Source organism: Dendrobates tinctorius, unplaced genomic scaffold (genome assembly GCF_039654945.1).
Source record: "Dendrobates tinctorius isolate UK_male_01 unplaced genomic scaffold, ASM3965494v1 ptg000016l, whole genome shotgun sequence".
In the NCBI taxonomy this organism is placed as follows: Eukaryota; Metazoa; Chordata; class Amphibia; order Anura; family Dendrobatidae; genus Dendrobates; species Dendrobates tinctorius.
In genome coordinates this window covers 30,150,855-30,163,749 of record NW_027361684.1, presented here as the reverse complement: position 1 = coordinate 30,163,749, position 12,895 = coordinate 30,150,855, and the positions used below count along the sequence as shown (strand labels likewise).

Here is a 12,895-nt window from a genome sequence, read left to right as displayed (position 1 = left end):
ACATCATTACAACCAAACTTTAGAGGATGATTATTCAACAATTGATTGGATTCCATCACTTTATAGTGCTAAGTCCTCCTGACAGGTTCTCTCTAATGACTAAGCTTTTTTTAAATTTTTTTTGTTTTTGGCTCTCTGCATTTTTGCAGGCGTAGCTTTTTCAGTTCACTGACCACTGACGTGGATGCACGTTCTGTATTTCATGCAGGAGAAATTGGACTATTTTTTCAGTGCTGTTTAGTGGTTCACATCCAGTGGTCTATGGTCATATACAGTGGAAGCCTGTAAGCCCCAATGCAAAATCTTCAACTGGGCCCCTAACTAGCATGGGTATTTAATAGTATTCTGCTTCTCAAACGGGCCATAGGCACATTTTGGGGCCCAGTTAAGCTCCAGGGCCTGTGTGCAACTTACTTGATCCAGTATAAACAAAAAACAAATTTGTTACAAATGAAAGAAAAACAGCTAATTAATTGATCTGTTTTCCATAGACTTCAATGTTAAAAAAAACGGATCCCTCAGAGTCATTTAAAAACGGACTAAACAATTGTGTCTGCACAACTTTTTTGCCAACGTATTTCTGCTGGATCCACTGATCACTACTGGACATGTGAACTGAGCCTTAATGAGTCCTCTTCTCAGGATCTCCAAGCCAGAATGGACAGTCGCTTAAACGAGTACCTGATCACAGCCATATATTACTACATGTATTGTTCAGTAATGTCCATGGTGGCACTGAAATAGTAATCCCAAAGGTTCCTATACAATTCTTCTTGTATTGATTTGCGTAAGCCGGGTCAACCAAACAATTTGCTGCATTTAATAATATTGCCGAAATTAATATCTGTGATGGATTAGAATGATGGTTTGGTACAATACAGCATACCTGTTTTGCATTGAGATGTAATGTGTCTTGTAAAATCTTTCCATTCTCATAGTTTCTTAGTTTTAAATATTTGGGACAAACCATTTTTTTGCATGGATGTCCATGATATTCCGGAGCACTCTTCTAAAATGAAAAAAAATATATATATATAGTTATGAGAAAAATGGTAGATAAAAGATGAATATCCTCCCCTGCTGTGATACTTTCACAATTTGCAAATCAGGGCAGGAACATAGCCTTTGAAGAGTAAGATTAGCACTATTTGAATTTTCAGGTGGTCAAACGGATAAGAGTGGAATGAGGGCGGATCAGGATGTAGTTTGATCTTAGGGAGGGCTAGGTCTCAAAATAATATGTGCTGGGAATATAAAGATATTCATTTTATGCTCATGATGATATGTAACTTGCTAAGCTGTTTTTTTTGAGTGATAAAATCAGGGCCGAGTTACAGTGACGACAAAAACGGTGATAGCAGCCTATATTCCCATAAATGGAATCTATTATCAGAAAATGACCTATTGTTTAAAAAGGGCCTTTCACCAGTATGAGCATGTTAAATAGTGGAATAGTGGCTGCAAAGCTGAATAAAATATTGGGCTGTTTTTTGTTTGTTTGGGTTTTTTTTCAGTTTCTTATCTCTGTGGTGGAGATTTTAGGATACCGTTACACTAAGCGATGCACCAGCGATCCCGACAACGATATGGATCGCTGGTGCATCGCTAAGTGGTCGCTAGTGAGCTGCCACACAGGCAGATCTCACCAGCGACATAGCAGCGATCGGGGGTCGCTACTTACCTGTCAGACGCGGCGATCCTGACGTCCTCCCGCCCGCGTCCACGCGTCGCTCGTCGGCGCCACAGGAAGCCCAGCAGGAAGCGCCCGACGAGAAATGATCCAGGATGTTCTCGCGCGATCAGCGATAACAAGTGGGGAGCCGGTCAGAGGTAAGTGTCACATGTAGCGATATCACTAGCAATATGGCTGCTACGTCACAAAACCAGTGACGTTACAGCGATATTGCTAGCGATATCGTTATGTGTAACGGGCCCTTTAGCTTGTAAAGTTTATATGCTAATTTCCCATTCAACCAATGGGTGTTAGTAGAGATTTCTCTCTGAGGGCATGTTCTTTTACCCCTGAGTGGCATTGACCAATCATAAGCAGGAGACATCATGCAGGGGAGAAAAAGAACTTACCCAATTAAAGTGTAATCATCGTTTTAACTTTACTTTTATTTTATAAATCAATAGTACACGTGTAATAAAGCTTATCAGAAAAATTTGCTGAGATAGGAAATGACAGTTGCTATGGATAAGATTCTATCTAGATAGAAGGAGAAGGAGGAGCTCTGCCTCTAGCTCCTCCCTCCTGCCATCTACATAGAACTGTATCCATAGCAACCATCATCTCCTATCTCAGTAATGGGAACGTCTGTCTTCACTGAATAAAGATTTTACCTCAGAATTAAGATTTTTGAAAATAATTGAACAATTTTGGTAGAGAAGCAAATTTTTTCTGATAAGATATATTACAAAGTTGCTTATTTTCATGTGTACTATTGATTTATTAAATCAAAATTAGAATGACTGTTATGCTTTAAGTCCAGGACAGGCCTTCACTATGTGAGTTGCTAAGACATGTATGACATGCAGCTCTCCTTTCTCCTCAGGTCACACAGATCTCAAAGCTTTTATCTACTGTGATTATAATCAGGGGGAAGAGAGCTGAACTATGTGTCATTGCAAACTGTTAGGCGTCGATTTCTGCGTTTACTCTGCAGGGATCCAGACCCTCACATTCTGCAGTCTCCTGCTATTTATCTACTGCAGAGGAGATTGCAGAGGAGATTGCCTTGCAGCAAATCTCTCCTGAGGCTAAGTCCTTCTGTCCTCCTACTGAGCATGCTCATGGGACGATCTCCCATTGGAGATCGTGAGTCATGTGCTCAGGTCCCGCCCCAGATCTCATTGGTCCATCTTAAAGATCTGGAAGCTTGCGGAAGGTCCCGGCTGCTATAAAAGGCGCGCATGGCTGTTCCGCCATGCGCTAGTATAGACTTACTTGCTGCTGTATGTATGAGGACGGATGTATGATTCTGGTGAATGACTCATTATAAAACCCCTTCCCTCTGATATTACTTATGTGGTTAGGGACTGAGTTTAGAATCAGCGCCAGCGCTCCTCTGCTGCAACATCCACAGCTGCTAGCGTCCGACATTGCGCTTGCGTCATAGCTTTGTCGTTTAGCGGCAGTGTCCACGCCGCGCTGCAGTAGCAGCCTTCCTTAGCGTCTGCAGCTGCGACGCCGCACACACGGTAGGTCTAGATGGACGTAGTGCCGCCATCTTGGGCTACTCCTGTGACCTGATACCGTGTGTGTATTTATACTGAGTACTGTGACCTCAACAGGCTCAGTCTTTGTATTTGTGTTTATTTGGCACCTCTGTGACTTAACAGAGATTGCTCTGTGCACCTGGGTGATGTTTAACCCTGTGTGATGTTTAACCCTGTGCGCATTACCGCCATATTGCTCCTGCCACCATTTAGCAGTGGTTATATCACCTACTGCACGGTGGACCCCGAGCAGCGAACGCACTTTATCATTTTTATTTAGTGTGTTCTGCCATTCCTAACAGCAAACACCGCTCTTTAACTATCTCAGGTATCAGGGTATACTGCCCTGACAGCTGGCACAGATAAAGAGCGGTTTATGTGACATGCTTCAGCTCTCATTTCACAGCACTGTCAGTGTGTAGGGGGGGAGGAAAGCAGAACAAACAGTGCTGTGAAATGAGAGCTGTGTCGTGTCATATTACTCTGGATCTGTGCCAGTTCTCAGGGCATTATTACGCCTGGAATAGAAGCAGAGAGGTCTTTTCAATTAAATTTGCCGGATCTGCTGCCAATTATATAATAAAAATGACCGGTTTACAAGGACTGTCCACCATTTAAAAAAATATTTGAAATAATCTATACAAAGGTATACATTATTTTTGTTTTTTAAAAGCAGGCTGAATGATTTTTCATATATTACCAATCCATCTACCCTACTTTTCCAACACTGGCAGCGTTGGAACAGAGTGTGGGTTTATGGCAACTAAAATTAATGGGAGTCAATAGAAACACCATAGATTATTACAGTCACCAGGAAGCGATGGATTACCGCCTCCTCTCTCCTCCTCTGCAGGTCACCATGAAGTGATCAGAGAGCTGCATACCGAGCCTTATCTTTGTGTAGTGTGCTGCTATCGTCCTGTATAGAGTATATTTATAATGAACCCTGATTTAAGCTATATAATTTTATGATTATAATAATCAAATTGCAAACACAAATTTGTTCTTTCTTAATTATTTTATACTGTTTTATAGGATACATCAGTGGCGCCAGCTACATTAATTATTGCAGATGAAACTGGGTGATCATTTATCACTTACCTCTAACCCTGCTTTAATTTCGGCCATATCACTTTTTGTGCCATTGGATTTGACATCCTCTTGTTTCAATGAGCTAAAAAAAATAATAGGACCCCGGGGTGGTTAGTAATGAGCAGTAATCATTTAAGATTTAGACACATTCATGTTTCTGTCTTTTATTCAAATTATTTTATTTTAGCTTGGGGGATTTTATATATGATATTTGCTTTCCCTTTGTTGTAACTAAGTTCTAGACACAACATTTCTCTTCTTAATGGGATGTGACAGGTCGAATAAACTGATCATGTAATAACGCTTAGGCCGGGGTCACACTAACCTGCGCAAAATACAGTCAGTATTTTACATGCGTAATACGGATGACAGACCCCTAAACAGTGCTCCGTATGTCATCCGTAAGCAAGGTGTGGTCGCGTATTTTGCGCATGTCAGCATCCGTATGTAATCCGTATGGCATCCGTATGGTGAGATTTTCTCGCAGGCTTGCAAAATGGACATATAATGGAGCCCTATGACAGTTTTAATAAAGAAAAGAAAGAATAGATATACACACATAGAATGCATATATATATATATGTATTCTATGTGTATATATCTATTCTTTCATTTCTTTATTAAAACTGTCAGTGTGAGTTTACTGTACAGCGCACTGAATTGCCGGCTTTGCTAAAAGACACCGGGTGCGTATTTCTCGCAAGTCACATGTGTGGTCCGTGTGTAATCCGTATTTTTTGCGCACCCATAGACTTGCATTGGCGTATTACGGCCGTAGTACGCTGACAATCGCAGCATGCTGCGAGTGGCACGGAGCGTAGAATACGGATGAGAAATATACGGCTGGTGCGAGGGACCCCATAGAGAATCATTGGTCCGTGTCTAATGCGTGCTTTTTGCGCCTCTCACTCTCCCGTATTCCTCGCCAGTGTGACCCCGGCCTAAGGCTGCGGTCACACTTGCGAGAAACTCGCACGAGTCTCGCGTCTCAATACCCGGAACTTGGACCGGAGCGCTCAGCTGCCTAGAAATACTTGCAGCCGCACACTCTGGTCCGAGTGTCGGCGGCACTGCCGGGTATTGAGACGTGAGACTCGTGCAAGTTTCTCGCAAGTGTGACCCCGGCCTTAGTGTTAGTTGCCGCTGCAGTTTGTGGGTCTCTTTTTTATCCTATATCATGAATTATAAAGACACCGTACATTATCGATAGTTTTTATTTTGAATTTTGCTGTTGTATGCAAATTCCTTATAATACTTTGATATCCTTTGTTATACTTCCATTTTTTTCTCTCTCTCTCCTCCACTGTATGTTGATGCAGAAGACTGGCAAGAGACACAATATCCTGAAATCATTTAAGAAATACTAACACTAAATGTATACGGAGGGTGGCCCAAGTCCTCCAATCCTGTACCATCACATATATATACATTATGGGTTTAGGCTTGCTAGCCGTGCCATTTGAGGTAAGGGTACTTTCACATGCGGTCTCTTCCCCCATCGGAGTTTACGTCCAAGCCCTCCACAAAACAGGATCTGAATGTATGCGCCGACAGGACCATAGACTTTAATGGTGATGGCAGAGTGAACGTGTGCTCTGACGTGCATCATTATCGGGAGTATGTGCCTACAGGAGGTGGACACTCAGATGTAGTAGACCTTCACCCCATCTGTCTTCACTGTGCTCAGTAAGGAATATTTAGTTTTACTTTGTTAAATGTGGACAACTTAAAACGAAACCAGGCAGAAGATCCCAATGCTGAAGAGTATCACAAATACAAATAAAAAGTCTTAGGCCGGGATCACACTTGTGAGTGCAATGCGAGAAACTCGCACGAGTCTCTCGCCTCAATTCCCGGCACTGCTGCCGGCACTCGAGATCGGAGTGTACGGCTGCATGTCTTTCTATGCAGCTGAGCGCTCCAGTCCGAACCACCGGTGGCAGTGGCGGGTATTGAGGCAAGAGACTTGCGTGAGTTTCTCATATTGCTCTCACAAGTGTGACCCCGACCTTTGGCCCTAATTCATAAAGATAGGTGTTTCATACGCCGGTGTTCATTATAGGCATGCAGGAATACAATGTGCTGAATTCATTAGGAGGTGCATGCCACTTAAGGGATTTGGTGCTTCCTCTCAGTGCTGTGGGTCTCTGAGCACCTTACCAGAAATGTTACTCCAGTCTTGGAGAAGCATTTTTGCAGTATGGAACGCCGACTCTTTTGGTGAATTTGACAGGCAGGCATATCGACGCCCTGTCCAAGTGCACCCTAGCTCTGCCCATTTTGGCTGAGATGTTTGAAATCAGCATGAAAACACCAAATTTGCAATAACAAAAAAATGTTGCTCAACTCCATATTAGGCAAAAATGTTGCTTCTCGTGAAGTTTTTTTTTTACATCAGATTACTGGTATAAACACTTTGATGTAGAAGTTTTTTTTTTACATCAGATTACTGGTATAAACACTTTGATGTATCGAGACCTGAATGTTTTCTGAAAAACTGACTACAACAGAATACAGTAATAAGTCTACTAATTAAAATAAAAATGGAAAAAAAATCAGTATATAAAAAAATAATAAAGAAAATGAAGCAGTATTGATCCTGAAAGAAATGTTGCAAAAATCTTGCCTATAGCTCTATAAATAAAAATGTTACTGTTGTTAGGTTCAGGAATACTAAAGTGGTTACATTGTCTCTAATGCTGAAGACCTAAGAAACTCTAGTCTAGAGTTGGAAAAAAATAGCTAAATAACTGGGAAAATGTCTTATTAAACTGAAATAAAGCCACTGCAGAATCGAGAAACTGCTTTCTATCATAATTGATTGCTATAATCATCACTATTTCCCTAAATCATGGATGTCACATGCAGAACATGTACACAGAGGCACGCTGCTTGCTACAAAGTAACGGTATGTTCAGTGCTACGTTGTCTTGTCTGTTGTTATCTAAAGATATCATGAATTCTAAGCGATTCATCTATAAACACCACTTTATCTGACATCAGTTTCTATTTGAGAACATTTCTAAGGAGGGTTCCCATCAGATTTCCTGTACCACCCTTCGGTGCAGTTTCACAAGTAGACACCTCTGTTTTTCACTCATGAATTTCAGATTCCAATCAATGAAAGTTAAAAACAATCTTTGAGGACAGAATAGAATATATTATAACTGGGGGGGCACATCAACTGAGGGGGTCTCACCTATGAGTTGCGGCATTAGGGCTGAATATTTGCAGCGGAAATAACTCAACATGTTACAGTACCAGCAAAATGAATGAGGTTTCTGGAATCTCATGCACATGCAGATTGTTTTTTCCTTGCGGATTTGAACCATCAAAGTGTTTTTGTTGTTTTTTTTTCACATCGGCAGCATGTCAATTCTGAGGAAGGAGTCCTTTGGCTCCGAAACGCGCGTCGGGGACTTGATTGACCTCACTGCCACCACTGCTTCCAGGTATATGTATATAGCTATTTGCTTCTATCTCTGATGCTTTATATAGCATCAGTTATGTATGTTGTGCGCACTCCACGTGCAGGGAATCCTTTTATTTAAAAGGGCAGTAGCCTCTGGCTACATGGTGATGTCTTTGTACACTCCTTGCCATAATAATGGTTGCCACCTTTCCCTAACTAACTACCGGTTATTTGCTCACATCCTACATATTCTATTTCCTGGTGCTATGCTTGCAGTTTGGCTGGTCCTTTGACCATGATGTTGTCATATTTTCTGTTTTCCCCAACCATGCACTGTATGTCCTTACAATTATTTTTAATATCATCTAATAAAATTTGTATTTTATGGAAGTTTGACTGCTTTTTCCTTGGGTAGTTTCTATTAAATGTGCAGTTTTCCCTATTGGTTAGTCTTAATATGTGGATCATGATATACAATATATATTATTGATCATTTTTTATGGTCGCTTAATCATTGATTACCCGGCCTCCACATTATTATACCTATTTATTTCATTCAATTCTGTGTTTTTGCAGCATTCTTCACCCATTCAAATGAACGGGGGAAAATACATAAAAACAGTATGCAAAAAACATGCAGCCTTTTTCCTACCAACACAACCACATTGGATATCTTTCACTGATTGTATTCCCCATTGGGACATTAAGGGTGTGTGCACACGGTGCGGATTGTGCTGCGGATTTTTCCGCCCGGATTTCCAGGTAAATCCGCAGGTAAAATGACCTGCGTTTTGCCTGCGGTTTTCCCCTGCGTTTTGACACCTGTACAATGGAGCAGGTGTAAAACCGCTGCGGAATCCGCAGAAAGAATTAACATGCTGCGGATTTAAAACCGCAGCAAATCCACACGGAAAAATCTGCAGCATGTGCACTGCGGTTTTTAAAACCCATAGATTAACATTGTACTCTACCTTGCTTGCGGATCTGCAGCGGATCCGCAGAGGCAAATCCGCTGCGGATCCTCAGCAGAATCCGCAACGTGTGCACACACCCTAAAATTCCCCATGGGGATATTGTAGTCCTTACATAAATCACAATAATGTTGATATGTTACAATAACTTGTATCTCATCCTACATCTACAAACATGAAGATTAGGACGCTTTGAAGCCTAACGATCAAACATAGTGACATATCTAAGTGTCTCTTTAAGTGTACCAGTGCCATTACAACCTACATGAACTTGGGTTATAATAATTAAATATTTATTGCACTTGATACATCATAGGTCTCACCAGTAGAGTTGAGCGACTTTGGTCGGATCGGGTTTCGTGAAACCCGAATGAAACAAAATTTGAGTTGAATGAAACTGGTCCGATTAGGGCAAAAAAAGTTGGAGATTCGTCCGAAACCCGACTCCAATGCAAGTCAATGGGGAATAAAATTCGGCATTGAGTGGATGAATGTCATCCGCTCAATGCCGACTTTTATCCGACTCAAATTTTGTTTCATTCGGGTTTCACGAAACCCGATCCGACCAAAGTCGCTCAACTCTACTCACCAGCTAATATAATGTATGTGACAGCAGTAAATATTATCAATCCACATATAACAAATCATTACAATAATGTACGTCTATTAAGTTAAATAAGCAAACCGAAAAAGAACAAAAATTATTATAAGGTATTATTAATAATTAATATTTTGTATTAAATTGTACCAAATACCAAATTTAGCTCTGCTGTATGTCATCATACATCTACTAATATTTCTCTTGTATTTTTTTCTTTTATTATATGCTCAGTTAACATTATGGCAGCCTCTAAAAGCCATTGATAATGAAAATAATAAATGTTGCTAAAAATGCTAAATTCTCCATGTAAATTTTCATTCTAAAATATTAAAGTTCATTACTGTATATAGAAGAAATGGAAACAATTAAACTGTTAACTTCAATAAAACTGGATAAAACTGAATAAATAGCTACGTCAGGGACGTTCTTCTTACCTGGGATGTTTCTCATTCTTGGTCAGGTTGTTGTTCAGATCTATTACATCACATTGCTTTTTTTTCTTGAAGTTTCCAGATATTAGATTCAGCTTCTTCCATGGGCACATCATTGTTCAAGTCTCAGCGATAAGACAGATCTTAACAGAAGGTGCAAAAAAAAAAAAAATCTCCCTAGAGGGCTGGTCTTCTGGATAAACAAATAGGACCAAGTTTCAGAAGGAAAAAAAAAAGTTGCTGCTATTAGTTCAGGAAATATTTTTTTTTCTCACAGTAATACAGGGTGACATCCTCTGCACTCTAAATACACGACCTTCAAGGCTAATGAGGCTGTTGTAAAAAGCATATTCTACTAAAAAGATCACTATCAGTTCCAGGGTTTCCTACGTGTAACTTTTTTATTTTTTTGTCTGTTAGCTATGAAAATAGGTTATCTAGGGTAAATTGTGAATACAAAAAGAATAGGATGGTAATTCTGGTTATTTGACACACAATTGGATTGGGAGAGACCTAGTAGAAGTTCAGGTCCTAGGGTATTAAGTATAAATTACCATAATTTGCTGGAACTTGTAGTTCTACCAAAAAACCACATTGTTCCTGATATGACTTACATTTTTCCCAATAGACAAAAAAGATAAAACATTTTTCTATCAAAGTACATTTTAAAAATATCAAACTCGTCTCTGCTGCATCTGTGGATGTCATCATAAGCCCCATGTTCCCACAATGAGTTTTTGGTGTGTTTTACCTATTTTAATTAAAGAGGTTATCCATTACTTTTTCATTAATGAGCTATCCTTATGATAGGTAATCATTGTCTGATCAGTCGGGGTCCAACACCCGGCACCCCCGCTGATCAGCTGTTATCGTTGTCGGCGGTGGCAGCCACCAGTCAGAAGTGTTCATTTGCCGAGTTGCTCCATCTACTGAGAGTGGTTGCGGCTGGGTACTGCACATCCGCCTCCTATTCAAGTCAATAGGAGTCGGATGTGTAGTACCCTGCGGCGACTACTTCCAGAACACTGCCAGCTCTGGAAGTGAGCATTTCCAGACAGCTGCCACCAACACCAATAACAGCTGATCGGCGGGGGTGTGGACTCCGGTCGATCAAGCATTGGATAGGTCATCAATGTAAAAGTAGTGGACAACCTTTTTAATTGGTGCAGAAAATCTGCAACATCAAAAACCCTCCAAAAGCTCATCGTGGGAACATACCCTAACACATCGGGTATTTATATTTCTAAGGACAAATATCAAATAATTATGACTGATATTTTTTTCTGCTAGATATAAATTTGCCCACAAAGTATATGAAGCCACAAGATATTTGCATAGTAACGTCTAGGTTCACATGTGTAGGCTACACCCAGAAGACATAGTGGTGACTACTATTGCAATATTGAAACTTCATTACTTTCAACCATTGCAATTTAGTCAGATGTCACCGGCGTCAGAGGGATCTGTTCTCCTTTGCATATTTCCTTTATTCTTGGAAAGAAAGGAAACCGATTACAAAATAAATATTTCCAAATCAATGTCTTGGTGAATGGTTCGTTTTCATTTTTCAGGTCTTCGCCGTTTTCAAGCGCTCTCCTTGCTGTTGTGCAGTAACAACCTATGCACACATGGAGTGTTTTTGCTGAGTTTTCTGAGCAGAAACTGAGCAGAAAAATCAAAGTTTTTGAGGAGTTTTAAGATTTGAAGGAGGATTTGGCAAGTTTTCACTTCGAAAATAGCATTAAGCTTTTTTTATGTGGACTTTGGAGATACTTTTGTTCCAAAATCCACATGAAAAAAACTCTTCAAATACTCCTTGAAAAAGTTTCATATTTATTCCAATGGGAAACCATGCCTATAGTGCACATGGTGTTGTTTTTTTCTACTTACATTTTTTCCACATGTAGGACACCGTTAGACGGCCGTATAAACAGGACCAAGTCTGGACCGCAATGCACAGACTGGTTGGTGGCCCCCCAACCTGAGCTTGATGGCTGCAAAAAATATATGATTTTGCCACGCTCAGGCCGGGAGACCTTCCGGCCAGTCCGTGCACTACAGTACAAACTCGGTCCGATTTATACCGTCGTCTGACTGCGCCCTAAAAAGAAGCAATGTGTCAATTATTAAGGCATTTCTGCTTAAATAAGATTAAAAAATAAAAAAGTGCCAAAAATCTGAGGTTTTTTGGGAAGTTTTTGGATTAGCAACTGAGGACAAATCTCCCAGCGGCACTCGGGAGCGGAGCGTGCAGCTCCATGTATTTCTATGCAGCCGCACGCTCCACTCCCAAGTGCCGGCGGCAGTGCCAGGCATTAAGATGCGAGACGCGTCCAAGTTTTTTTTTCAGAACTTTTACAGGAGAAAATCCAATAAACAAAACTCATATGAACAGGATTCTCCTTAAAAATGAAAAGAGAGTTTTCAAACATTTTTATGAAGGAGGATTTTGGAGTGGATTGACTCATAAAACTCCTTGAAAAAACCTTCACGTAGCCTTATTGTTTACCTCCAGTGGAGAAGTATTTGTCCTGGACATGGAGATGAACACACAAATACAGGGCTTGTTACAATTAGGGCGCAGTCAGACAGTCGCATAAGTCGGACCGCAGTGCTCTGACTGGCCGGTGGTTCACCCGAGTAGTCAGATTGGGGTGCCAAGGACTCACCAGTAACCAACTCCACTTTTCAGCTTCATGCAAATCTGACATTATCCTCAATCACACATTTACATAGCAATCAAATGGGTAGATTATTAAATTACTAAGAATCTGCCTGTATCTGTACATAGTGATTCAAGTATACTGTATAGTGCCAAGTACTGCTCATATAAGAGGGTGGTGGCCCGTTCCTGCACAGGGGCCCACCGGAGGATTCTCCTATCCGCCAGTGGGCCAGTTCAAGCCTGTGCCTAAGTGTGACAGCTCCATAGATATATGTGACGCTTTCACGCTCAGGTCAGGAGAGAGAGACGCCAGTCAGTCCATGCATTGCGTTCTGATCTTGGTCTGATTTATACGGCCGTCTGATTATGCCCTTGAAGTGCAGAAATCAGAGCTCTGATACAATATTACACATTCTTGTTCCCCATGTTTCCCTAGTTGTGTAAATTAAACAAGAACTGTCCTTTATAAGGTACAGAGAGGTATTATATGACGACATTAGTCCT

General features: G+C 40.8%; 1 protein-coding gene across 1 annotated transcript in view; it reads right to left on the bottom strand.

Annotated features, from left to right (window-relative positions):
* NOS2 (nitric oxide synthase 2) overlaps positions 1–12,895 on the bottom strand; it is a 74,441-nt gene that overhangs the window by 60,122 nt on the left and 1,424 nt on the right. Inside the window, exons 3-5 of the mRNA XM_073565615.1 lie at positions 9,730–9,919; positions 4,321–4,393; positions 887–1,009 (exon numbers count right to left, since the gene is read on the bottom strand). Of these exons, the coding sequence (XP_073421716.1) occupies positions 887–1,009; positions 4,321–4,393; positions 9,730–9,842 (309 nt within the window). The 5' untranslated portion in view covers positions 9,843–9,919. The remainder of the gene's footprint in view (positions 1–886; positions 1,010–4,320; positions 4,394–9,729; positions 9,920–12,895) is intronic.